This window comes from Trichophyton benhamiae (genome assembly GCF_000151125.1).
Source record: "Trichophyton benhamiae CBS 112371 chromosome Unknown contig01293.0, whole genome shotgun sequence".
Taxonomy (NCBI): domain Eukaryota; kingdom Fungi; phylum Ascomycota; class Eurotiomycetes; order Onygenales; family Arthrodermataceae; genus Trichophyton; species Trichophyton benhamiae.
This window is the reverse complement of record NW_003315113.1, coordinates 1,591,930-1,618,029: the sequence shown is the minus strand read 5'-3', so window position 1 is coordinate 1,618,029 and position 26,100 is coordinate 1,591,930. Positions and strand designations below refer to the sequence as shown.

Below are 26,100 nucleotides of genomic sequence, written 5' to 3'. Positions count from 1 at the left end.
CTGGTCTTTCAAAGCCTCGTAGTCCATGTTGCCGTGAGGTACGATCGTTTGGTTCGGAGGTCAAGGGGGCAGGAGGGAGAGATAGCACAACAAAACAAGGTGACAGAGGCGAGTATATCAATAAAAGCTTGCAAGCATAATCACATTAGATGTAAGGAAAGGACACAGGTAGAAGAAAAAGCAGTCTGCTGGCAGCGTGCCCGTTGAACAGGTTGGCAGAAGTCCAGGCAGCTCTCTGGGAGGTTTGGCTTCGTCGTCGTGGTGGGAAAGCCGATTTGATGCCAGGTTGCAGGATGCGGCAGGTGTGGTCTCTCTCGCCCGCCGTAGCCAGCCCGCTAGCGCCAGCGGGAAAACCTAGCGCGCGCTGCGTATAAATAATAGCGAAAATTTTCTCTTCCTCTCCTCCTCCTTTTCTTCTTCCTTTAAAACAAACAACGCCGACATATTAATTCACATTACATTGGCAGCTTCTGTCTTTCCCTCTATGGCACTGCTGTTTTCGCGTCGAGCGAAGATCGAATTCTTTATACCCATTGCTGGGCACCTGGTTTTGATGGCTCATTCTGATGCTTTATGAGAGGCCGGGAATCAGCAGAGGTAACAATCATTCTGACTACTCTCTAGATTCGTTTTTGCACCATTCCTTTCGTTCTCTCATGAATGGATACGTGCCCTACTATCTTGGAGTATTAATCTTGTTACAGTGATTTATTTGGGACTGTATAAATCTGCTGTCTCCAGAAAGCAGGGTAAATCAATGTTAGAATCATTGAAGCTTTCAAATATATACTAGAATTTGAAAAAATAATAATAATAAAATAAAATATAAATATAAATAGGCAGGCAACGCCCAGGAAGATGACCGCTTACGCCGTTACATTGTCCTCAGCCGAAACCCTAAGCCAGTAACCATTTTACGACGTCATTTCAACTTCTGTTTTTGGTGCATTGTTGAGGTTCTTCAGCAAGTAACTGCGCTTGAAGTAAACATTTGGGTGAACGATGGTATCAAGCTCCGTTTGACTCCATATGCCTTCGTCCTTAACTTTCTTTAGCTCGTTCTTATGAACATGCTCGAATACTCGATTACAGGCAATATGATAGCGGGTTCGGCCAACGTCCTCTCGTACACCGCGGAGGGTCTCTCGGTCCGTTATACCGACCGCTTCAAGCAGAGAGACGAGGTTATCTGGTGAAAAGTGTCGGTAGGGGCACCCGTGGGTCTGGCCGGTGCCAGGAGCATTATCGGTGAGAATCTTTTGGCATGAGTATGGTGGATACCCTCGTCCTCTCCGGTTCATGTCGCCGCCGACATCACCGTATGCATGGCGAACGTTATATTTATATCTCGAGTTGAACTCGTCATCGGTTATGTTCCGGAATGACCGCCGCCAGAACACTAGACAGTCATCAAGTGACAGGCCAATGCCTTTGAGGAAAAGGGTATATTGGAGTCGCCCGAAATGTTTCAAATGTGCGTTCTTCCGGAGTTGCATATGTAGATTCCGCATACAGAGCGGGAAATGCTGTGCTAATACGTCAACTGAGGCGGCATTGATCGGGGCTCCGGGAACAGCACCCTCCCCTTCAGAATAAGAAGAGTCTGCGGTTCCAAAGTTCTTAGATAGATGCTGGAGAATTGGCGAAAGGCGGTCATCTTCGTCAAGCCGGGGTAGAGCACGGCTGGTGAGCTAGATGTTTTTGGTTAGCTTCCTATAATCCGTGCAATCAAGTGCCGTAGTGCAAACATACTTCCATAGCCTTTTCCAACCGGGATGTGAATTCTGCAAGAATCATGCTCAGCTGTTCACGCAAAGGTACATATGCTTTCCCTTTCTTCACATATATACTCCGCCGTTCGATCAACTCAGGTACAGCCTCCCAGTCGACCTTGAACCAACTTTCGTCATCAACCCATCGAAGACCGGGAGTCGACGCCAACAAAGCCTCGCCCAACTCGGCCTTTTCCTCGTCAGTCACTGTCTCCCAGTCCAAATGTAAACTGTCCACAAACTCGCGTCTTTCCCGTGCATCATCTTGCTGAAACCGGAATTTAAACAGCATAGACTCCAGACGGACAAACCGCCGCCTCAAATCATCGGTTGAAGCGAACGCAAGCCGTAGTATAAAATGGGAATAGTGGTCCTTCTGTCTCTCAGCTTGAAGTATATCGTCACTACTATTGCCCAAAGAGGTATTTGAGTTCAACGGGAGGAATTTTTTGAGCAGAGGGGCGATATGAGCAGCTGTTTCCGCCGGAGTTTTATTTCGATAGGAGCAAGCCTCCAGTTCAGATAGAACTATAAGATAATCAGTATCGCTCAACTTCGACACCTAAAAAGGAAGAGCCTCATACCTCTAAGACGATCAATTGCCCATTGCTCAAACTGCTCCAGAGTGATTTCCGCTGTTGGCGGCACCTCATAGAAGTTCAGCCGGTGTGAATATCGAAGGTGTTTATAGACGGGCGTTGCAAACTGCCGCTTTTTATGGTCAATGCCGGCCCGACGCTTCGTATCAACTCGATTCCTATCGTATTGCATCATGATGAACCTTGTATCACTGTCGTCGGAGCTATCGAAGATGCTGTGGCCCTCTCGTCTCTCCCCGTCTTCGTCTCTGCTGCTTCGTCTCTGCTGCTTCGTCTCTTGTTTCACGCCCAAAATCGCGTCGAGACGCGAAACCACTTCCATAAACTTTATACTGTTCACGTGATATTGATATCACTTATTACATAAGCACAACCACTCTCTATCCCGAACTTGGCCCGCAGTCCTTCGAGGAGAGGCAGAGAGACTCTTCTTCCAGAGCACTCGAACAGCGATGGATTGCCTGAGCGGTAACTTGCCTACCTTTTTGCAGCGAAACATGCGGCTCTCCCTTGACTCTGCATCGTCATACCATCCCCTCAAGCCGAAACTCGCCCAGATCGCGATGGACTGACACGTGACACCCTTTCCCTCCCGGCCCTCTGGTTGGTCCCCGCAGAGCCGTGCACATGCTTCGGGCCCTTTTGCAAGGCCGGGATTGGCTGGAAGGTTGCCCAGGCTTTGCCTCCCTTTCCGAGGCCACGAGTTCAACATTCTCGGGTAGAAGCATCACCAACGCCGAAACCACCTGCACCTTATATATCACCAGCGTTCTCTCACATTTTGAGGTCGCACATACACGCTCTACCGACCTCGCAGCAGGTTACTCGAAGTACCGGCCAGATACACTCTTCTTACGTCTCGATTACTAAGTTAGTTATTAGAGTTTTCACGCCGTTGCAGCCAGGGTTTCTCGACGTGCATATTGCTCTCGTGCATTCCTTTGGCGGGTAGCTTTTCCCACAGTACATAATGGTTGCTGCCAGTGCGGCAACTAGACGGTTGAAAAAGGCTGCGCGGATCATCCTCGTTGGAGCGCCAGGTGTTGGGAAAGGCACCCAGACGGAGAGACTGATCAAGAGGTATCCACAGCTTGCATCGATCAGCTCAGGGGATTTGTTACGGGAGAACATTCGCAATAAAACAGAGATAGGTATGTGGCTATCGACTCGCTTGTTGTTCATTGGTGGGAATTAATGCTAACGGCACCAAATAATAGGACTCAAGGTTCAGTCAGCTCTGCTTGCAGGCCAACTGGTTCCAGATGCCACCATCCTAGAATTGATATCCTCCGAACTTACCTCTAAAGGGTGGCTTGTGCCATCGCCCAACGTTTCATCCACATCCGCTCCATCGTCGAAGAAATCACTCAACTCATCGGCCTCATTCATACTCGATGGGTTCCCCCGAACGGCCGTCCAAGCCAACAGCCTCGAGTCCCTCGTTCCCATAAATCTTGTTGTTCACCTTCTTACCCCCCCATCCATTATACTATCGAGAATATCTTCTCGATGGGTGCACCCTGGATCTGGCAGGGTATACAACACTGATTTCAATGCACCAAAGATTCCCGGAAAGGATGATATAACGGGGGAACCACTTGTTCAGCGGGACGACGACTCTACCGAAGTCTGGAAGGAGAGATTCCGGAAGTTTGAAGAGACCAGCAAACCATTGCTAGACCATTACGAAACAAAAGGATGCGTTCTGCGTATAGAGGGCAATTCGAGTGATGACATCAGCCCGAAGTTGTTTGCTGAAATCGATAAACGATTCTGTTGATACCCACCCTATGTTATCCTGGTAAAGATATGCCATGCATAACGTGTGGCCTTATAACGGATGCCTTTGGATAAGGGTAGTTCTCACTTCGTTTTCTCTGCGTTCAGCTGTAATAATATTGACAAACAATTATCATCACATATACATAGAATATGGGCAGCTAGAAACCATATCAGTATCCTTACACATAGTATCAGATATTCAAAGAAAATTCTTCTTTTAACGCTAGAACGCTCGAATCAAGAAGGCATCAGTCGTCATCTCAAGGCCATCAATCATGCAGAAGAATCTTTCTCCTGGTCCATGGCATTCATCCTAGACTTGAACTCTCTAGGGCTCTCCCAGTTATTTGAATCTTTTGTTTTCCAAAGCCCCTTCCCCTTCTTCTTAGCCAACGCCTCGGCATTTCTATATTTCTTCTCTTGTTCTGGCCCTCCAAACTCGGCGCCAGATTTGGCCTCATAAACAGTTGCCAGGCCTTCTCTTAACATCTGCAACCCAATATCCTGGGGGAAAAATAGGAATCGATACGCATACACGGTAGCTACAACACGGCTGTATTGGTCAGGTCTATAGACGTAAGCACGTATTCTGCGGCCGGTTAGTCGATTCGTTAACCACTTGTGTGCCTCTTCGCCGAAAGGTTGGGCTGGGCGTCCGAAATGAGCGAGCTCCGGTGCATCAACGCCCGCAATACGGATGTGAATCTGCTAATCGGTTAGAAATTGCAACAAGGGAGATCACAATGTTGATTGAAGGATTTCGTACCGTGTTGTTCTTCAAGTCTTTCTTTGATGTAGGCACCTTTCTGAGCCAACCCCACCCCGCAAGCATCCCGCCGGGAGTATGATAGATGCGAAAGTTATCTCCATCGCCCACACTCGTGACTTTGCCCAATATACTTCGTTGTCGAAGGTAGGACGGTGATATATTAGGCGCTTCTGGGATTCGGCGTAGGTATCGACGATGTATCCGAACTGCAAATAAGATGCCGCTCGTTAAGAGGATGGTGGGAATGAGATTTGACGGTTCGATAAAATAAGACCAATTGGTTGCATTGGATAATGCATTCCAATCCTTAGTAGCTTTCAAGAGTGTTGATGGCTTCTCATTGCTATTGGAGCTTGGTTTGCTATTGCATTTGCATTCATCCTTGTCATTGTCTGATGTCCAGAAGAGCCATCGCATGATGGTCGCTTGCGAGTTAATGGGAGTCCTCTAAAGTATGGCTAGCACTGAGACAGAGTAAAGGGATCATATATATAGATATCCAGCATCAAGAATGTTAGATGAAATAGTAAAGAGAGAGTCAGCCTCTGACTTTCGTGTTATTGATAAACACCTCTGCATATTTTCGGTCAGGTAAATATTTAAGCTTACAGAGCTGGAGTTAGTTAACTAGGGCCTTGGCACGGCGCAACGGACTTTATTTTGACCTGCGCGACAAAGGGCAAGGTCAAGGGAACGATTGAACAATTCACACTCAACAAGAAACCTTAGCCATGATATTGATATGTAAAGTAGTGAATCTATATTTCGTAAACTATACAAGTAGCAAAACCAAGTTCGGCATGTAACCATCCCAGGATCCGGTAGGAAAAATCAAGACTAGAGATGCGTAGTTATAGATCAGCGACCACACCCAATGTGTAAATGTTCTATTTTAGGGTCGCTGGCATCGATTGCTTTGCTTTAGCAGCAGCAGCATCAGCGACTTTTTGAAGTTTCTCCTTCTTCAGGGTTCGTAGATAGGCAAAGAGTAGAACGAAGAGCAGTTCGATCCTATAAATTTCTGGTAAGCACTGAGGTCGTAAGGAGTTCTATTCGAAGTTAAACATAGAGCCCTTACCTCTCCTTGGTCATCATTAGAAGGCCTTGAACCAATAGGCCTTTCATAATCTGGGGGCCGATTCCTTTGAAAAGACCTAGGGTGCCTTCATGCTCGACAATGTAACTCATCACTTCAACAAAGCTCTTGAAGGGTCTTCCTTTTCTGGATGGTGGTGGGCGAGACTGTAGGCCAACCTTGGCTACAATCAACGGCTGGGTGATGATAGTAGCCAAACTCTTGGACATGGCGCCCAACACTAGATACCGAGTTAGTTTTGTGGATAGACGCCGGGAAAATAGAAGTAGAAGTTTAACGAAGAACTCACAGAATGCTTCCATAGGCCGCAGGTTATTCTTGCCTGGGTATATGATCTCTCTAAGGCGTTGATAGGCACCGTACGTGATAGCTGGGTTGACTACCAGAACAAGACTGGCCTTAAGGCCTCTCCATAGACCACTCCATCCATCCTCGCTATTGACGACCTCTTTACCCGTATCAATAAGCCCCTTTTTCTCCCCCTTCGGCTGTGTTTGCTGCCTCGTCGTGATAACCGCAACAGGGATTGTGAAAACCTGAGCAATAGCTCCAGCAACGGCACCCAGAGCCAGCTCAGCAGCGGTGCCGAGTTTCTGGTTCGGTCGTGATTTCATATATAGGGTCCGGACGGTGGAATACCAATAGAAGTATGCGAAGTTCGTCGACGCGACTCCAATGAGAGAGCCATTCATGCCGGAGTATAGCCCAGAGAGACCTTCATCGGCAAAGATCTTCTTGATTGCATCAATCGTAGAGTCGTAATGCACCGTACCATCGGAGACGTCACCTTTCAGTAGTTTCTGGGATTTGACCTGGACTTGTAGTCGAGTCTTCACACTGCAGGGCCATCGAATTTCACGTTAGTTGAACCGCATTCCCCAACATTCCCCAAAGCTCTAACACAAGGATAACCAGGCATATAAATCTCACATATCTAAGGGGTATACGAGGGCGTTTGCAACAACGGCTCCAGTGGCCCCTGCGACTGCGCTCTGCCAAGGGGAGAGCTTCGATTGACCGGACATGATTGATAGGTATAACGGTTGCGATCTTTCAGCAAAATCAAAAGACCGCAGGACTTCTCTCTCAAAAACGGATGGCGTGGGACATAGGGCTAAATAAAGAGGTAGCAAGGCTATGCGTCACGCAGGCGAATAAACCGGCCCGGTCGATGTTCGGCTCTGCGACCGCTGGGAGTTGTTTGACTTGATATTCCATGCTCCAGACGAAAACCAGCAGGAACTGCCGTAACCTAAAGTCGCAAAGCCGAGGCATAACGAGATAAACTTCGAGCTGACAACGCCAGCCCGTGGGATCCGAGTGTATTATGTCAGCAAACGCCGGCAAAATTTCGGTGCGTGGGAGCTAGGTAAGCCGTCCTTCCCGGTTCGAGGGATGCTTGAGCTGAGCATCAAAAACAACATCCATAACATCCACCGAGCCACCTACCTCATGAAGGGAATGATCTGCTATCCTCTACATCTGCATCTAGTGCCGATAAGGGAAGGGAAAGAGGCCCTTTGTGACGTGCTTGTCTCGCGGGGCACATAGATTCCTACTATGAGCTGATAGACCTCACAAAGCTACTGCGATGTCTCAGCTAAGAGACATCAAGGCCCAAGCACTGGTACTGCTTCCGCTGTCTGCGTGGAATGAAGCACGACAATAACTATGACTCAGCTGACACACTTGCTCCTAGGAAGCTGAGAAGGATGTACGCTCAGCATCGACTCAGAAAGAGGAGTTGCAGGCTGCAATTAACGCTGCGGAACATTATATGAATGCCCTCCGGCTGGTTAATGACCCGGTCGAAAAGAGGCTGTTTGACTCAAAGTGCAAGGAATATCTCACTTTAGCTGAAAATATCAAACAATCTAAGGATGGAGGCCAGAGAAATATCCCAATGATACCCGTATTGCAGCCGGCGGCCTTAGTGGACAGGGAACCAACTTCTACAAGGACCCAGTCTAATCGTGAACAGATTATACTACTCGAAAACTCCAAGCTCAATGGATTTGTTTTCCCACCTTGGTCAATGACAGCTATTCCTGATCTCAGGGAATTTCAAGTTGACGACGAGGGCGAGTTATTTCTGTAAGTCTCTTCGTTGGCACTAAGTTGGCATGGACAGTTCACTCATTCAACATTCGCGCAAGTGATGCTTCTGATCTCCAAATATGTCCTGTTCAGCGAGAGATATTTGATGGCTGGAAACGGCCCGCTGAAATCCTGGGTCATCATACGTCAGGCTCCCCGATTTTACTAGGTCCAAATCCAATGGACCTAGTTCAGGATGTAACCACGGACTGCTCTGTTGTGGCAAGTCTTTGCACAGGAGCATCGCCGTGGAAGGAAGGAGTTTCTCAGGTACTGTCCATGAATACCATACTCCCGGACATTTTCTAAATGTTGACTACATAGCTCGTTCGTTTTATACAAATGTACCCCTCTGAAGACGGTAAAGTCCCATGTATTTCTCCTTCCGGGAAGTATACGTTCCGTTTATATTTCAATGGCTGCTACCGAAAGGTCATTATTGATGACATGCTTCCTTCCTCCAAAACTCTACGATCACTCCACGTGATAGATAGGAATAACCCTACGGCCATATGGCCTGCCTTGGTTGAAAAGGCATATCTGAAAGTAAGAGGAGGTTACGACTTTCCAGGAAGCAATTCTGGGACTGACTTATGGGTTTTAACTGGCTGGATTCCTGAGCAAGTCTTTTTGCATGACGATGAACTGGCACCCGGTCATCTCTGGCAGCGTATTACCAACTTCTTCCAGTCGGGGGATATATTATTAACCCTAGGTACTGGAAAGCTGACAGAGTATGAAGAAAATGAGCTTGGTCTTATCAGCCTACACGATTATGCAGTTTTAAGCTTGCAAGAGAGAGATGGAATTCGTCAAATGCTCATCAAAAATCCATGGGCCGCGGGACCTGTATGGAAAGGACTCGGTCAACTTAGTGAGAACTATGTTTTTAGTGATGGCTCTGAACATGAAACGTCACACCCCTCAACTACCGCTCCAGGCACATTCTGGATGGCCTTTGAAGATGTCCTCCAGAATTTCGATAACCTATATCTAAATTGGAATCCCTCTCTATTCCGCTACCGCCAGGATATCCATTTTCGCTGGGACTTGTCATCCGCAAGCATAGTTCCGGGGTGCTTCGCGGGAAATCCCCAATTTGCTGTTTCCACTAAATCTGGAGGAACTGTATGGCTTCTCCTTGGAAAGCATTTTAAAACTGGAGACTATAAAAAGAATACAAACCAACTGTTGGAAGTGGCTCCTGATGCTGACCAAACTGGGTTCATCAGCCTTTATGTATTCGAGAAGAAAGGAACTAGGGTTTATTTGGCAGACGGGGCTCTCCGGCGTGGGCCTTACGTTGATTCCCCGAATACAGTGATGAGGCTTGAGATGCCGCCAAACTCGACCTATACCACCGTTGTGTCAGAGCAATCCCATCAGAGATCACTCTATAGCTTTTCTATCTCTGCATTTTCTATGTCTCCGATTAGTATCAATCCCGCGAAAGAAACATATTCTCACGTCAAAAAGTTATCGGGAGCCTGGACTACATCCACAGCCGGTGGTAATGCTGAATCCGAAAGATATCCTGAAAACCCTCAGTTCCAAATACAGATCCTTGAGAAATGCGATGTCAATATTCTTCTGGAAGCAGAAGATCCTGGCCTCGCAGTTCATGTGAGCCTCATTTGGTCAAATGGGGACCGTGTTGCATGTGTTCGCTCACGGGATATAGTAGTTGGCAGCGGTGATTACCGCCGCGGCGTCGCTTTGGCTGAGAAAAAAGATGTGACAAAGGGGATGTACACCATCGTTTGTTCAACATTCACGCCAGACCAACTGGGAAATTTCACATTGTGCGTTTCTAGTACCTCGCCCTGCTATGTCAGGCAACTGCCAGCAGAAGGGGCGGGCCATTTGGTTATGAACTCTGGCATCGGAGTCTTCCCTCCAGGGACGGATCGGATTTTGGCTCCGATTTCCATGCCTCGCCTGGCGCGGTTGAAATTAATATGCCGACGTCGTGGGTCATCAATCGGAGATCGCAATGCCGCTCCATCTCCCATCCTTATGACTGTAGAGCTTGGGCAAGGACCGTATAAAGAAATTCTTGCTGGGTCTGGAGATGGCAACTTTAGTGATGATGTCAGAGGTGCTCGCATTGAATCAGTGGACTTACAGCCAGAATTTGAACGGAGAGGGGGAATATGGCTTGTTGTTGAACGTATTGGCGGGCCGGGTGGTCAGGTTGAAGACCGCATCGAGGTAGAAATTCTGTCAGAAGAGCGCATTGGGATAGGGTCCTGGGGTATTGGTGATGGATGAGACTCCGAGACCATGCATGTAGATTGTCATGCATCTATATAGGCAGAATATGCGCAATTATTACTACCTAATGAGCGAGGCATTGACAAATCCTAAGCATTATCGAACATTCCTTACGAGTTCCTGCCTATCTTATCAATCTCTCTAGGTATCTACCTATAGCCGTGTTCGGTATCAGAGCGCCGAGTAGTGGAGATACCGCTGACTAAGCAGACTTTTAACGTCATTTGTTCCCCACGCCTTTCGAGAAGCTCGTTTGGCTTGCAGACGAACATCATCAACGCCAGGTTGCTATCTATCAACAAACATCCAAGCACAGAAGCCGTCAAGATGTCGACGAATATCCCAGCTGGTCTAAAGACGGCTGATATTAGCCGTTTTGTGACCCGCGCAGCGCAGCTTGAGAAAGCAAAGCCGACTATCTCATATTGGTGTACGTTGTGTCAGCCTTCAGCCGTCAGTATAGTTCACCACTTCCTGCATTGCAAGCTAACATGAGCATAAAACACAGGTAACTTCTGGGCTGTGACTCAGATTTTGGACAAACATCTTCATCAGACGGATGAAGAATGCTTGAAATACACCACTGAACTCATGGATAAGCTCGAGAAGGTATGGTTGCCATAAGCCGTTATTAGGATTTACTTGACTCCCTTGGGTCACCAGTGAACTAAGGGCGAATTATTTCTGAGATGCTAATCTTTTTTTTGGGGTGTCTTAGTTTAAAAAGGAGCACTCTAATGACGATACGATAACAGACGACACTGCTGGTCAGGCATACGTAGAGCAATTCGCTCTTGAGACATTCCAAAGGGCGGAAAATGCAGTTCGGGCAAATAAAGCATCCATGTGGGTTTGAGAAATCTCCCTTGAAATGGTATTAAACCAATTTAACAAAATATATAGGCAGACTGCCGATACTTTCCAAGCTGCGGCCACTTTCCTGGATCTAGGCCAAGCATGGGCCCAGCCTGACGCGGAGACAGCTTCCAAAATTAAATATGCTAAATACCACGCCGTCCGAATTATGAAGGCTATAAAAGCTGGAGAAGATCCGAATATCTCCAATTCTAAAAATACTGAAGCCTCACCGGAATCCTCAGGTCAGGCTGAAGGAACAGTTGCTGCCGGTGACACCCAGGCGCCTCTAGAAGTCCCTAGAAAATCACGACAGCCTTCTGTCGAGGATATTCCGGATGATTTCGACAGGGTTCAAAGTAAATTGGCAGCGCAATCATCACTGAACGAATCGCTTCATCCTTCACGTTCATCTTCCACAGCGCCTCCACCACGGCCTACAAGTGCTCTTAATATCCCGAATGCACCCACAAGTGCGCCAGGCAGTGGAATGCCCAGTCCTCCAATAAGTATACCCCCGGGGATGGTAGATTTTGATGATAGTTTACGGCAGAGACCCTCACAGCTCTCCAGAGCTACTGTTCCTGACCTGCCTGCGGCGCCCTCTGATTTCCCATCGCCTGCGTCAAGCAATGCTGACTTACCGTCTCAACTCGGACAAAAATCGGACTTTTCTTCACTTAATGTTTTCCAGTCCTTCCCTCCACCTGCCACGGACCCTGAATTCCCACCCACGGAGTCCCACGCTCTTGGCCCTCCCCCGCGCACATCTCCTGGAATGGGTGTTGATAGGACATCCCACCCACAGCCTCCAATGGTACCACCAATAACCCAAATCCCTAAAGACACGCTACCCGTATCTTCATCAACGCATGGAGCTAGTAGCTCTAGCCAAACCGTTGATGAGGAGGCAATTTCAAATGCCCAAAAGCATGCGCGCTGGGCAGTGTCTGCGCTCAATTTTGATGATGTCAACACTGCAATCAAAGAGCTGCAAAAGGCTTTAAATTTTTTGAACCCCCGTTAAAATACCATATATAAGTTTACATAATCTCATATGGTTGATGAATCATCACTCTTTCAGGCTCTTGATGCATATGAAGCCTTTCGTATGCCACAACAAAACTTCTGGGAGGCATAGCTTTATTTCGCCTTGTATTGCAGTTCTAGCATCCTCTTGTTTCAGCTATCAAACACGATACTGCCTCTTGACAGCCTAAATTGAATCTAGAATGGAATTTCCAACACCACGTACGTTTCGGTTTCTACGTGTATCCGCTCTTCGGACATATCGAAAACTACTATTTGCCATTCTTCGTTTATCCTTCATATGCCATTCCACCCATGTCGAACTAAAAAGCGTCTTGCCCAATTGGGGGATGGATCTTTTCACATATGAACCTGGATGTATCGTGTTTATGTATGTATACCTAGTTAGCAGACACTGATTCGAATATTTTTTGGACACTTATCTCTAATTTCATACCAATATCCCAAACCATTCTTCTAGTAAAGAGCTCAAGAGGTGTCTTTGAAATAACAACCAGTGAACACTTAAGGCAGCTATTGTTATGTCTATGCCTTCAAGATGTTACTTTTATACTCATGGCCGCTGAAGGAGAATCGCCACCAACTAAGCGAATAACGAATAAGTCAGTTATGGAACAGCATGTTCCTGTCGACTTGTTTATTTTGTTTATTTCTCACTGCATGAAAAATTATCTGAAGAAGCTAATACCAATATCTTCATTCTCCATCCAGATACCCGGCATCCTGAGTATTCATACACGTTTTGGCATCTAGAGACCCTGAAGGCTACCTATATCAATATAATTCATTCCTATAACTACTCTCTTCTCTAATATCAAAATAGCTGAGGATGACCCCGAGCTTCTATTTACCAGAAAACATCTCCTGCAAGCTTGATGACTGCTATAAACCAAGGACCCATCCGTGGCATATATTTGATAACGGTACTCAGCAGTGGAAGTCCATCATACCTCCCTGAACAGTAGCTGTGTCACAGGTACAATTCGAGCATATCAAGGCGCGTGTTATCGATGATCTTCCGGTGAAGAGATAATATTTTTCGCCTTATTACATGGAACCTTGATGCTTACGCTCCATTCACCCGGGAACGGATGAATGCAGCTCTAGACCGTTTTACCCAAGGTTGTTCTCCCACCGTATACCGAGGACTCGCCACCGGTTATAATCATGTTTCAGGAGCTGCTTGAGGCAAGCATCAAGCAAATTATGAACACGAAATGGGTGTAGCAAAGGTTTGCAATAACAAACATTGATCACTTTAATCTAAACTGAGGACCACAGCGAGGAAAAGAATGACTCTATATCGGCCAGGATGACACTACGTGTCATAAATGTTTTCCGTGTTAGATGGCTCAGAAATTTCTGGAGGGACGGGTTGTTCGTTGATTTGGACGTTACATATACGGGGTAGGATGGCCGAAAGGAAACGAAGTCCCTTCGAGCCTGCAATACCCACCTTGACTCTTTGTCTTCTGCCCATCCGATCCGGCCCTATCAAGTAGCAAAGGCTACAAATTACCCAGAAGAAGAGGTGATACATGGTGGTGTGCTGGCGGGTAATATGAATTCCATCCAGGCTTCGGACGATCGGATTGCGGGGGATAACAATCTTAAGGATGCATATTTGGTGCTGGGAGGAACTGAAAGAGATTCAAAAGGATATACCTGGGGATATCAGCAGCGTCCTTCTAATAAACATGAGATTTTCTGGCCCAAACGCCTTGACAAGGTCCGCTATCGCGGTGGACTGGTGGCCGGGGCCTTGACATTTATTGGCGTGGGAGTGATCGTGAAGGGTGACGAAATCAGATCAAGCATGCGAGCTCGAGGCATGGGACACTGGGCTACAGACGACTATGGGCTGTTGGCTGACCTGGAGGTTGCTGAAGTGGTGGAAGTTGAGGAAGAGAAGAAGGACTGAGTAGTTAGTTCTTCTGATCGCGGTGGTTAACTAGTTAGTTAAATTAGTGATCGTGATGGTGCGAATCAACCAGCCATCAAGAGACACACAAATCTTTAGCGAGACTGCAGCCCACCCCTGTTTTATGTATTATTACCAGCATGAATATAGAATACTATCACATCGATGACTTGGGTTGTTTTTTATTCTCTTTTTATGATAGTAGGTACTCCGTACAATGGTTTAAAGGTTGAGAGTTGGTAGGCTCGGCCCGGCGAACGCCCCACAGCGAGACCCGAGGTTCCAGAGCAGCGGAAAGGCCTTCGTCGCCGGGCTCAGGAAACTTGACGTCTAGATTTCGCATAGAAAACATCTACCTACACAAGGCCTGCGCCCTGCATCGACGTCAATTGGTTTGGTATGTTGAATGGCACTCCAGTCGACAGGAAAAACAGTTAACTTGACTAGTTAGTTCTTATGGTTTACGTCTTCTCGCCAAGGTTCGGGGGAGCCGTCGCTTGTCCATCCTTCTATCTGTGACGGACTAGCAAGCTATACGCAGTTTTACTTATGGGCGCTCGTTATATCTCGGGATGACCGAGCCCAATTGAATGGAGGTGACTATGCGGTCTCGTTCGTCAGCTTGCATGCAGAGTCTGGCTTCCATTAAAGGCTGCAAATAACTAGATATCCTGGCCACAGACCCAAGGTGCGTGAAACAGTGCCTATTTCCTCGTTCTCGTTTATTATTATTTCTGCTTCTGTCACTCGACAATGTGGTTAATAGAGATAGGTGAGACAGAATCAGGGGATCTGCCGTCAAAGAATATGCAGCCGTTACGGCGGGAAACGCGTTTGTTTAACCATGAGCCGTAGCCAGTTCAATAATCAAACCTGGAGATCACTCATCTCGGCCAATTTTTAACACTGGGATATTCTCTCTTGCCAACTTTGAAATACGGAAGACATGCATGCATGAAGGTATATACTGAAACGCTGCTATCCTTGGAAGTTGGATTTCCTGGAACTTGGAAGGCCGTTATTTTCCAGGGGGAATCACGGGCAACGGGCAATCAAGTCTGCCACAGTGAACGGTCAAGGCTTATATTTGCGATGGCTGTACCGAGCAGCAGTCCATTAAGGAGGGGTCTATCGCGGGCACTTCGCAGGCACTGTGAGGAAAACTGTGTTTAATGAGGCAATAGGGTATAGATATCATTCCAATCGGAGAGACATTCGGCTGTGTCTATCATTGTGTGAAGCTCCACTCCACAGATAACGGGGTCCCTGCCTATCTAGCAGCAATGAAATTCGGGGATCCTTCAACGGAAACGAGAAAAGGGTCTCATGAGTGCTTTGGCGGGAAGGAAAGGGGTGTTGCTCGTATTGATTGATCAACAGCCTCAGCTCGTTGCAGGAAGATGGCAAAGCATCATTTACGTGGGTCGAATGGCTAGCCGCGCAATTCGGGCTCAACAGAGGCAAACACTCCGAGCAGCATTCTAGATTTACAGCAGCTGGACGGCGTACCGGGGGTGGAGGAGGTGATGTGTCTCAGGATATCTTGTCCATAATCCTCCACGTATCCCTAAAGGCTACTCCGTAGGCTGACACTGACCGTGCAAGCCGTGAAGGGCAGGTGTATCTCGACCCAGAACCAGGTAATATCAAAGAAGGAAGAAAGAATGTCTGTGCCTCCAACGCCCAAGACTCCCTGAAGATTGGAAAGGAGCCTGGGTTTCTCCGGGGTTCACCAACATTTACCTCATCACCAACACATAATTGCATATACTTATAACTATCCTGGGATATAATGGGGGTGTGATATCACACTGGTTGTTGGTAGAATCGTCCACTTTGCTGGGGGACTGTTCAGGGGCCGCATTCTCGATCGGCCCCAACCTGCAAGTTCGATATATTTATTAGCATTGGATGGGAGGACAGCGAGATTTCAATATGTGGCATGCGCAGGCCCATGTTGAGCTCCCGACAGTCTGTCTCTTCGGATGCGCCCCTTTTTCCGGGTGACCAATAACGGAGAATATACGACTCGAGAGATGCAGAGAATATGCAAGGGTCCTTTCAACCAATATTATCGGCGACGTCTTCAATAATGGCTTGCAACCCCCCCTCCTTTTAATCTTACCTGCATTGCATGGATCTATTTCCTTCTAGAAAGATCATGTATTATAACTCACATCATGATATTTGGTCGATTTCCCCCCTCCCCTTGCGGCACGTCACAGTGTTTGGTTTCAAACGCTGTCCGTCCTGCCTGCCCTGCTAACTATCCTGGGCTCAAAAAAGGGACTAACAACGACTGATGACGACACCAAAATACGATGACTGCTCTGGGGGGAGGGGGGGGGGGGGGGAAGAAATATACTGTCAGCTGAGAAGAAACATGTCTGCCCCTGAATCGTTTTGATGATGGGCTCCGCACGGTTTTTCCAAGTCCACCAAACGAGAGCGTCGATATTGACAGGCCCTTTTCGTCTTGGAAGAGAAAGGGAAAAGAAACGGCGAGAGGAAAAGAGAGCGAAAGAGAGAAGAAGAAAAGAAAGCAGAAGAAAAGATGGCTAGAAGATAAGTAGAAAACGGAATTGTCGGTGTGACCAACAAGGCAGCGAGCGAGTGGTACAGGCCTGGTACGCCAGTAAATTACATCGTTCGTGGGCCCTGCAACTCGCGTTCCGTAAACTTCGGTCAGAGAGATAGCTGTGTTTAGAAGTGTTACACCCGGTGGTGATATAGGGCTATATAGAGATATAGGTTGGAGAAGTATAGACCCTGGCGGTCAGGCCTCCCATACATCCCACTCCCCCTTCCTTAGCACAGGCGAGAGGGATCTCGATACCTAGCCTGGTGCCATCCAGCTGGTTCTCGCTCGAGCTGGCTTGCGTCTCGTTCTCGTCTGCTGCTGCGGGATCAGCCCCTGTTCTGCGGTATCCGATGATGCATGTCATATAAGTGGGTTCAAGCCGCCAATTCAGCAGGAGAAGAGAGGTTTGAAAAAGCAAATACGCATCCTCCCTATACCGAGACTTAGTACTAATTCAACTTGTTGCCCCCCACCCTGCCTCCCTCACTGTCCCTTTCTCTCTTGTCAGAAAGAGAGAGTGAGTGAGTGAGCGAGTGAGAGCGAGTTGAAAAGCATAGGACCGCCGCTGAGCATATATAAAAGAGCCCTGCGAAACTCGAGCCACTGCCGGCCGAGCACTTCTTCGAACCGCCCGTCCTGCGTCCTGAATATCAAACAGCCACTTCCCGCCTGCAGCCAACGCGAGAGGGGGAAAAAGAAAGAAGAGAGCGAGAGGAAGGTGGACAAGAGAACCCCACGTCTATCCCTCTGCTGTGTGTCCGCTTGTCCTTGAGGCCAGCGTCTCACGTCTCGACGGCCTCCTGACTCTGGATCTTGCCTGAACGCTGCCTCCAGTAGACATCGAAGGCACGTCGAGAACCCGACGAAACAACGCCTATCTACACTCCGGTTAGTGACGAGGATTACAGGAGAGACCGAAGAGAGCGAGCGAGAGCGGCAAGGCAACACGAAAAGGGACAAGAACAGGAGGGAAAAGGCCTTGCTTATTCTTATTCTTTTTCTTTTTTTCCTTTAATATATATCTCCTGGCCAATTCATCCATCTCAGTTTTATATATCCCTCGGGTTATTATAGTCTACTTCACAGCAACGACCACAGGCACCAGCAGCCATGTCGGACGACTCTTCCAACAAGCCGAGCGTGCTGGTTGTTGGCGGGCTAGGTATGCAAACGACTATAAACCAGCAGAAGCAAAGGAGCAGACGTCGATTGATGTCTGTCGATGGTGACGTTGGTGTTGGTGTTGGTGTTTTGGTGTTGATGTTGGTTGAGCTCGAGGCTGATTCGCTTTCTCCTTTTGGCCTCGTTGCCCTTTGACAGGTTTCATCGGTCGACATCTCGTCCACCACATACACAAGAACAACCTCGCCTCAGAGCTGCGGGTGGTCGATAAGCTGCTCCCCCAGCTTGCATGGCTCTCACCCGAGATCACGGAGGCATGCAAGGACCGTTTCGTCCAGGCAGACGCCAGCCTTCAGCGTACGCTTGTCCTCCCCCCCTGACCCTCCCCAATCCTCTTCCCCCTGCCAGCACCATCTCGACGTCAGGAATACAGGATTGACAGGCCTTGCGGCACTCTAGAATCGCTCCCCCGCGTCTTCGACCGTGCAGACGGCTCCCAGTACGATCTGGTGATAAATTGCGGCGGTGAGTCTCGGTATTCGCATCAAGACGATGTCTACAGGCTACGCAGCCATGCCCTCTCGATTACCTTGGGTAAAGAAGCCGCACGACGGGGGGTCAAGGCCTTTGTTGAATGCTCGTCTGCGGCGATCTACAAGGTTGATGACAAGCCACGCAAGGAAACAGACAAGTTGAAGCCCCTGCAGAAGCTCACCAAGTGGAAGGTCACCACGGAGGAAGAGCTGGCAAAGATAGACGGCCTTAACCTCGTCGTATTACGGTTCCCATACGTATACGGAGAATACGACACTGGCCTCCTGACGTCTGTCATCTGCGTGGGGAGAACATACAAGGAGATCGGCCGTCCTCTGACCTTCCTGTACGCCAAAGAACGCCCTCTCAACACCGTCTGGGTTGTGGATGCGGCCCGCGCCCTCTGGACAGCCGCAACATGGCGTGCATCCAAGGGACCTCTGCCTTCCAATCAAGACCCTCAGCCATTCCCTACCACCTTCAACATCGTCGACCACAACAACACGTTAAAGGGTGACCTCGCTGACGCCCTCGAACGCAACTTTGGCATCAAGTGCGAATTCCTGGGCTCCCTAATGAGCCAATTCGCCAAGATGAACCAAGAGCAGATCCTAGACGAGATGAACGAGGAAACTCTAGAAGTTTGGTCGGAACTCTTGCTGGCCAAAGGGATCACTACCTCAGGGCCCATCAGCCCCTTTTTGGAGAAAGAAGTTCTCAAGGACGCAGATACAACTGTCGACGGATCCCTGTTCGAACAGACTACTGGCTTCACATATCTGAAGGAGAAACTTGACCCGGACTGGCTTAGTAGTGTTATAAAAAGTTACGAACAGATGAACTGGTGGCCCTGAATTATACATGTCTTGGTCTCTGTTCGGCCGTGATACGCGTGTCCCTCGCTCCCTCTTCTCCTTATTAACTACTGGATAGATGAGAAACCTCTCTCTCTCGTTTCATTTTCCTGCTACTTCTCCCTTTTTACTTTTATTTCTTTTGTTATTTGCTTCGCAGTCTTGCAATTTTTTATTTTTATTTTTTTTTTTTTTGCTTTGTGCTTGAGACGGGATATATATATACATTCACGCAGGATCGATGTATGGGATGCATGGGTGCCCAAATTTTCACACTCCATTCCTTTCTTTTTCCTACTTTGGCGCCGCTTCTCTTCCTCTTACGCTCTTCGACATCCCAAGATCGCTTCCTTCGTTCTATGATCAGTCTAGCTTTCTGTCTCTCCCTTCCCGCTTCAGCCTTGTTGCCTTCATATACCCCTGTTGTAATATAATCAATATACTTCATTACCGAAAACTGAAAAAAAAAAAAAATAAATAAAAATAAAAATAAAAATAAAAATAAAAAAATAGCACGGCTTGAATAGTTAACTATGCTTTTCGAATACTATAACGATCACTCCACGATGGTGCTGCTGTTGACCTGTCGTGGATATTTTGCTGTCAAGGCAAGAACTGCTAGGTCAGTAATATAAGGAAGAGTTTGCCGCCCGCGAGGCCAGCTATGATATAAAAGTACAAAAAAGAACACTGCTATGCAAAAAGAGAGCACAAAAAGCCAAGTATAGAGAAAGAAACTCAACTAAATAAACCAAAGGAAGTGATCAAATGAGGAAATAAAGTTATTCAGAATCAGAACTCCCAGTCCTCGTCTACTGACTTGATAGCCCAGTCGAACTTCTCGCGCATCGTCTTCGAGAAAAACTTCTCTATTGGGACGTTGAACTTTTTAGAGAAAACCACAGTCAAGCGGGGATCTATATAATTCTGTTACGAAGTGGCGTTAGTGATGGGGTTGCTTCTCGGGGAATGACGAAACGAGCGAGGATCTGGGCTGGATAACGAAGCAGAAAGAAAGAAATAAAGAAGCATGGAAGTATAGAATCAATAAAAAAAAAAAAAAAAAAAAAAAAAAAAACTACACAAGCTTAGATGTGCCAAGGGCAACTTCCTTGTTATTCTCCTTATCTTCGGCCTGAAGAAGCATATTCTCGATACGCTGGTCGATTTTGCTAATCTGGCCTTCGAATTTCTCGACAGTAGGACCCCTGCCCTCGGCCTCAACCTTTTTCGTCTTATTCTCCTTCTTATATTTGGCCTCAAGCTCGTCGGCAGCCTTGAGTCGTTCCTCGAGTTCTTTGGCCTTCATCTCCTTTTCTCCATCGGCGGCTCGTTTCTCATTCTCTTTGTCGAACTTCTTGCGTATCTTCTGGCGAAGCTCCTCTGCGAGGAAAGCCTGATGTTCCTTGATCCACTCCATGTCTAGATCTTCATCTAGTTCAAAGTATGCTGCACCTTTCTTCTTCTTCATACTGGAGTCAAGGTCAAGAATCATTTGTTTGATTCGCCATTTCTGATACTGCAATCCTTTGATCTAGAACAGAGAGTTAGATAGATTGCTTTCTAGAAATGGCAAGTTGATCAAGAATAAGATAGGAAGGGATAAACATCTGCTTGCTTACCCGATCACCGAGTTTCTCCATCTGGTTGGCGTGTCCAGCAGCAACGGTGCGTTTATGGTTACAAAGGATGGCGACCTCACGGTTTGCGTCGTTGTACTGTTTGACCTTCTCTGGAATAGTCCCGGTTGCGGACATTTTCTTCAAAAGCGTTGCCATGGTGTACGAGGCGTTGTACGTACGGAACACCTTGGCAGTAAGGCCGGGCATGTAGCTTGATAGATGCTTGTTGAGAGCCGACGTCTATGTATAACAAGGTTAGAAAATTTGTCTTGAGTACATGAATAATGGACATGGTAGGAAATGGGATGCATACCGTGAGTCGGTCAAAAATCTCATCACCTTCCTTCTTCGGAGGCTTTTTGAATATCTTGAGGTTTTTGAAAACTTGAGGGTCAACCTCAACTTCATCGTAATATCTAATACTGTCCTTTCCCAGGAAGTCGAAGACAACGGTGTTTGGTGGCTTTAACGTAACGTGTTCAAATTTAAGAGAGCAACAGCCAACGGTGTCAGCCTCATCTTCACCTTTCTCGTTTCCAGCACGGAGGGCAAATTGGTCGATGAGATAGACGGCTGTAGCTCGTTGTCTATTGACCATAAGTTCATCCTTAAGGCCCTTTTTATAATCCTTGCGAATTCGATCAATGTGTTTCTATAGTGAAAGAAAAATCAGCACAAGAACCGAACGACGCCATGAAATGGCAGTTAAAACAGCACGAACCTTGAGTTCCCGAGCCTTCTCAAACTTCTTATAGTCACTCTGGCCTTTGACATCTGAGTTGGCAGCTAACATCACATATTTGTAGTTTCCGTTAACGTTTTCCTGCCACATGGCCAGCCATGTGCCCTCCTGGTCATGTCTAACTTCTTTCCAGCGATGCCCCTCTGGAGGAGCTGGGACAGGTGCATCCTTGCCAATGTTGATGGTAATCTGTTCAGGCATGACGCGAGTTTTCACCGTACCAGTTTTGGGATGCTCTCCACGGCCGCGGAAGAGAGCCGGAGGTTCAACACGGAAGTTACCAACCTTTTGCTTTCGCCCATCCCACATACAATACATGTATGGGGCTTCGGCGGCGTCCTTTTCGGCCTTGGCTGCCTTCTTCTCAGCAGCACTCATGGCTCTCTTCTCGGCGCGCAATCTCTCGTAGTGTTCAAAGATCGTTCTGAAATCACACTTGGAAAACTCCTTGATCTGGATAGGTTTGCCCTGGGGATCCTTTGCTCCGCCAGTTTTCTTGATTATTGCCTGAAAATCGTTGAAGAAATTCTTCTGGAAGATGGGGTTTTCAACGTTGTGAGTAGAATTGAGCATTGTTCCAAAGTGAGAGGCTACCTCTTCAGCATCTGGGTGTAAGGTGACCGGGACACCTGCGTATTTCAGTTTCACATCCTTTGGCAGAGGCTCGTAAGGCGGCGGGAAAACGACTCCGTTGTGTTCCAGGGTCGTCCATTTGATGGTGCCGTCGCCCTTCGATGGATCTTCCCACCATCTGTATTCCTCTTCGGCTTCCTCCTCTTCAGCTTCAGCTTCCTCACTAGGCTCCTTCTTTGCTGCGGGTTTGCTCTTCTTTGCAGGAGTGGCAGCGGCCTTTTTGGCGGGAGCCTTGCGAGCGAGAGGAACGTCTTCATCACTGGATTCTGATTTTTTGATACCGTTAGTTAGAGCTTTTTTCCCATTCGTAGTCGCTGCTTTTGCTTTCGTAGGTTTGGCAGCAGTCTTTGCAGCAGCCTTCTTCTTGGCCGCTGCCTGGCGATCCTGCTGTCTGAGAGACTGTGCCTCCTTTTCAGCACTCTTTTCGATATCAGCCTTTTCGGCCACAAGCCTCTTAGCCTCTGCAGAATTAACGGACGCCCTCTTGCCCTTCTTAGCCTGAGATATCAAGGGGGCCTCGTCCGAGTCAGAAGGTTCTGGTTTTGGCACCGTTCGACGACGCTTGCTCTGGGAGGAGTCAGTCCGGTTGGTGCTATAGAAATGGGGGAAAGGGGGAGCAAAAAGTCAATCAGCCGAAGACGGTGAGTTGCGAGGAAAGACTGGGGGCAGGGAGCGTGGCTGTTTTCTGCTGGCGTACCAATGGTTTATCGTCCTCTGCGCTGCTTTCCGCCTCCACATACGATGGGCGACCAGCACTGGATCTAGATTTCCGTTTAGACGGCGCAACGCCGTTAGTGTCCGCATCCTGCATGTCAACTTCGTTGTCCGTTGCAGGGCCATAGCGGATTGAGATTCCTGGCTGGGTGGTGGTTCCGTTGGTAGAGATGTCGTTGGACTGGGGCACGGTAGGACTGGACAATGGAGGTTCTGTCAAGAAAGAAAAAGAAAGAGCACGAAAGCCCGCCTCGTTAGCCATGATGAAGCACCTCAGCGCATACTAGCGCCCTCAGTTGGGTTGGGATGGCTGCGCCGCTCTCGTGGGGGGAGAGGCCAGCAGCTATGCTGGCATCCGTCACTTACTTTGAACACTTCCGTTGGTCCTCCTGGCGCCGGCAAGCGGCGCATCGTCGTCTGAAGAGCTCATGGCCTGCAACCGAGACACCTGCAACGCCTTCAGACGGGGCAGATGGTGAATCTCTTTCACACGCAGCGAGAACCGGGCTGACCGGACGAGGGCGAGCTGGAAGCCAGGCCTTGCGAGCCAGCCGAGGGGAGTTATAGTGAAGGCGTGATGACGTCTGGGTGAGAGCCGGGCGAGAGAGACGAGCAGAAACGAGGCCAGAGCCCGGGCAGGACGCGGGTGCTATCTCGACAGCTGGCGCCGGGGGGGGGACGAGAGGCCGGAGGAAGTGAAGCGCAAGAGCAGGGAGGCGGAAAGAAAGGCGAAGAAGAAGCTGAGGATTTGGATTTGGTTAAATATTAAGAAATCCAGGATTCCGTCCTTTTTCCTCTTTTTTTGGTTATTGTTATTCCAAGCCGGGCTTGGCCCAAAGGGGCTTAGCGCCGCTCGCAGCCCTTTCTGGCTTGTTTTCTTCGACGTCGAAAAAGACGAAAAACGACGAAAACGACGACGAAGGAGAAAAGACGAAGACCAGAAGCCATCGACGCCGTCACCACCCACGCTGTAACCCGTCTGTCGCGACCGCCAGCCCCTCGAGATGTTCTCGCGCACCGCCCGTCCGGCATGGAAGGCCGGCTCTGCCGCCGTCGCCCGGTAAGCCACCCCAAGAGAGACTACCCGAAGGGACCACACAGCTCGCCGGCAGCCCGCGGTGGGAGGAGACGGCGACGCTGGAGGGCGAGGAAGAGGAAGAGGGAGGTGCCGGCGAGTGATAGGGAGCCAATTGACCGCTGACGATGTGTTTTGCGTGTAGTGTTGCTCCCGCCAATGCCGCCAACTTTGCTACCCTCCGTGAGATCGAGGGCCGCCTGAAGTCCATCAAGAACATCGAGAAGATCACCAAGACGATGAAGATTGTTGCCTCCACCCGTCTCAACAAGGCCCAGCGTGCCATGACTCTGTCTAGAGCGTACGGTGAGACCTCCGAGGCCGTCTTCGGCCAGGCAGAGACCAAGCCCCTCGAGGGTCTCAAGACCCTCTACATCGTCGCCAGTTCCGACAAGGGTCTCTGCGGTGGTATTCATTCCGGCCTCAGCAAGGCTACCCGACGAATGATCATGGAGAAGCCCGATGCCGACATTGTTGTGCTCGGAGAGAAGTCCAAGGGACAGCTCTCCCGATCCAACGAGGATAACCTCGTCCTCAGCTTCGCTGGTGTCGGCAAGGACGTCCCTACCTTTGCTGAAGCCCAGGCCATTGCCGACCAGATCTGCCAGTTGCCCACCGACTACGCCAGCATCAAGATCGTATACAACAAGTTCATCAACGCCCAGGCTTATGAACCCACCACTGTCGAGGCTTTCTCTGAGGAGGCTATCATCCAGTCCCGTCAGTCCCTCTGTTTTCCTTTTCTTACTTCTTTTTTTTTTTTAGTCTACTGCTCGGTAAGAGTTTAATGGCCTAACTAACTTCTTTTTGCAGCCAATGTCGTCGCTTTCGAGGTTGACTCCGAGGTTCTTGCTAACCTCCGTGAGTATGCTCTTGCCAACAGCTTGTACTGGGCCTTGGCTGAGGGACACGCTTGCGAGATCTCTGTAAGTTCCACCACTTCACGAGCTGTATACTAGTCAATTGCTAACATGTTCATTTCCAGGCCCGTCGTAATGCTATGGAGGTAAGAATACTGTTCGGAACTTGATGTATCATCGTGGTCATACTCACTTTTTTTATAGAACGCTTCCAAGAACGCAGGTGACATGATTCAGAGGTAAGCTAATACCTCCAATGCCGCTATTGTCCGACCGCCCACAACTAACACCCCGTTTTAGATTCCAGATTCTCTACAACAGACAGCGTCAAGCCGCCATTACCGGTGAATTGGTTGAAATTATCACTGGTGCCACCGCTTCCGAGGATATGTAAACGTACGCAGTCGAGAGGCTTTAGATGCGAGCACCGCATATATATCTTATGCGCGAAGCTCTTGTTCCCCTGCATGCAGATCTAGATCCATTCACCCATTTTTGTACAAAGATAGTTGTATTCACAAGAGATGTTTCTTTTGTTTCCCTTCTCCCATCACACTAAATGTCTGTGGTTTCCCCCTCGCTCCTGTAAGATCAATTGTTACCATCTATATCTCTATCCATGAGCTCAATGGTGCCATCACATCACCGTCTTTGACCAACAGCAGCATCATTTCCTTTCTTTCTACTGTGTCCGTCCTTTTTCCTTTCTCATCAAGAGTCAAGGCTCCATTTCCATACCGGAAATTTTATAGAGCCCTTGACGTGAATACAGTCTCGTAGTCAATGCTATATACCCGCCCTTCCGGACAACTACATGCAGCTCTTTAGAAGACCAGATAGATGCACGTCATATAATATATACCTGTCTTTCCGCTATAGCTACAATAGAGGCTCTAAAAATATATTAAGATAATTCCTCCAGTAGTGCTTCTAGTTAAGAGATATACATATCAAGTTTACCTTTATTATATATCTACTACCTAAGGGAGGGAGATATAGGTAGTTAACTTAGTTACCCTACTACCCTCATTTACTTCTAGCATTCGAGAAGATAGTACGCGCCTAAATGCGTGCCGGAGTTTGTAACAGAGTGTGGGAGCCCGCTACCTTTCTCCCTCCTCTACTCAGAACTCCATAACTACCTAGGC

At 48.3% G+C, this 26,100-nt stretch overlaps 10 protein-coding genes across 10 annotated transcripts; 6 read left to right on the top strand and 4 right to left on the bottom strand.

The window, feature by feature from the left end:
• Positions 1 to 914: 914 nt before the first annotated feature.
• On the bottom strand, positions 915 to 2,693 carry ARB_04532 (uncharacterized protein; the record flags this gene model as incomplete). Its single annotated transcript, XM_003017604.1, has 3 exons — positions 915 to 1,691; positions 1,753 to 2,300; positions 2,357 to 2,693. 3 exons carry the CDS (start codon positions 2,691 to 2,693, stop codon positions 915 to 917), a joined length of 1,662 nt encoding a protein of 553 aa, XP_003017650.1.
• Positions 2,694 to 3,341: 648 nt separating this feature from the next.
• ARB_04531 (uncharacterized protein) lies at positions 3,342 to 4,151 on the top strand (the record flags this gene model as incomplete). Its single annotated transcript, XM_003017603.1, has 2 exons — positions 3,342 to 3,522; positions 3,589 to 4,151. The coding sequence occupies 2 exons, from the start codon at positions 3,342 to 3,344 to the stop codon at positions 4,149 to 4,151; spliced, it is 744 nt and encodes a 247-aa protein (XP_003017649.1).
• A 275-nt stretch (positions 4,152 to 4,426) lies between these two features.
• Positions 4,427 to 5,339, bottom strand: ARB_04530 (staphylococcal nuclease domain protein, putative; the record flags this gene model as incomplete). Its single annotated transcript, XM_003017602.1, has 2 exons — positions 4,427 to 4,721; positions 4,849 to 5,339. 2 exons carry the CDS (start codon positions 5,337 to 5,339, stop codon positions 4,427 to 4,429), a joined length of 786 nt encoding a protein of 261 aa, XP_003017648.1.
• Positions 5,340 to 5,809: 470 nt separating this feature from the next.
• Positions 5,810 to 7,043, bottom strand: ARB_04529 (mitochondrial carrier protein, putative; the record flags this gene model as incomplete). Its single annotated transcript, XM_003017601.1, has 3 exons — positions 5,810 to 5,933; positions 6,001 to 6,855; positions 6,949 to 7,043. 3 exons carry the CDS (start codon positions 7,041 to 7,043, stop codon positions 5,810 to 5,812), a joined length of 1,074 nt encoding a protein of 357 aa, XP_003017647.1.
• Positions 7,044 to 7,413: 370 nt separating this feature from the next.
• Positions 7,414 to 10,386, top strand: ARB_04528 (calpain-like protein; the record flags this gene model as incomplete). Its single annotated transcript, XM_003017600.1, has 4 exons — positions 7,414 to 7,545; positions 7,718 to 8,112; positions 8,175 to 8,385; positions 8,440 to 10,386. 4 exons carry the CDS (start codon positions 7,414 to 7,416, stop codon positions 10,384 to 10,386), a joined length of 2,685 nt encoding a protein of 894 aa, XP_003017646.1.
• A 330-nt stretch (positions 10,387 to 10,716) lies between these two features.
• On the top strand, positions 10,717 to 12,271 carry ARB_04527 (uncharacterized protein; the record flags this gene model as incomplete). The annotated part of the gene is made up of 4 exons (XM_003017599.1): positions 10,717 to 10,819; positions 10,898 to 10,998; positions 11,108 to 11,235; positions 11,293 to 12,271. 4 exons carry the CDS (start codon positions 10,717 to 10,719, stop codon positions 12,269 to 12,271), a joined length of 1,311 nt encoding a protein of 436 aa, XP_003017645.1.
• Positions 12,272 to 13,511: 1,240 nt separating this feature from the next.
• ARB_04526 (endonuclease/exonuclease/phosphatase family protein) lies at positions 13,512 to 14,215 on the top strand (the record flags this gene model as incomplete). Its single annotated transcript, XM_003017598.1, has 2 exons — positions 13,512 to 13,526; positions 13,706 to 14,215. 2 exons carry the CDS (start codon positions 13,512 to 13,514, stop codon positions 14,213 to 14,215), a joined length of 525 nt encoding a protein of 174 aa, XP_003017644.1.
• Positions 14,216 to 17,906: 3,691 nt separating this feature from the next.
• Positions 17,907 to 19,306, top strand: ARB_04525 (uncharacterized protein; the record flags this gene model as incomplete). The annotated part of the gene is made up of 3 exons (XM_003017597.1): positions 17,907 to 18,042; positions 18,117 to 18,275; positions 18,378 to 19,306. 3 exons carry the CDS (start codon positions 17,907 to 17,909, stop codon positions 19,304 to 19,306), a joined length of 1,224 nt encoding a protein of 407 aa, XP_003017643.1.
• A 1,078-nt stretch (positions 19,307 to 20,384) lies between these two features.
• On the bottom strand, positions 20,385 to 23,279 carry ARB_04524 (uncharacterized protein; the record flags this gene model as incomplete). Its single annotated transcript, XM_003017596.1, has 5 exons — positions 20,385 to 20,840; positions 20,929 to 21,168; positions 21,242 to 21,580; positions 21,650 to 22,895; positions 23,044 to 23,279. The coding sequence occupies 5 exons, from the start codon at positions 23,277 to 23,279 to the stop codon at positions 20,385 to 20,387; spliced, it is 2,517 nt and encodes an 838-aa protein (XP_003017642.1).
• Positions 23,280 to 24,220: 941 nt separating this feature from the next.
• On the top strand, positions 24,221 to 25,732 carry ARB_04523 (uncharacterized protein; the record flags this gene model as incomplete). The annotated part of the gene is made up of 5 exons (XM_003017595.1): positions 24,221 to 24,812; positions 24,906 to 25,018; positions 25,157 to 25,191; positions 25,253 to 25,342; positions 25,432 to 25,732. The coding sequence occupies 5 exons, from the start codon at positions 24,221 to 24,223 to the stop codon at positions 25,730 to 25,732; spliced, it is 1,131 nt and encodes a 376-aa protein (XP_003017641.1).
• Between the last annotated feature and the right edge of the window lie 368 nt (positions 25,733 to 26,100).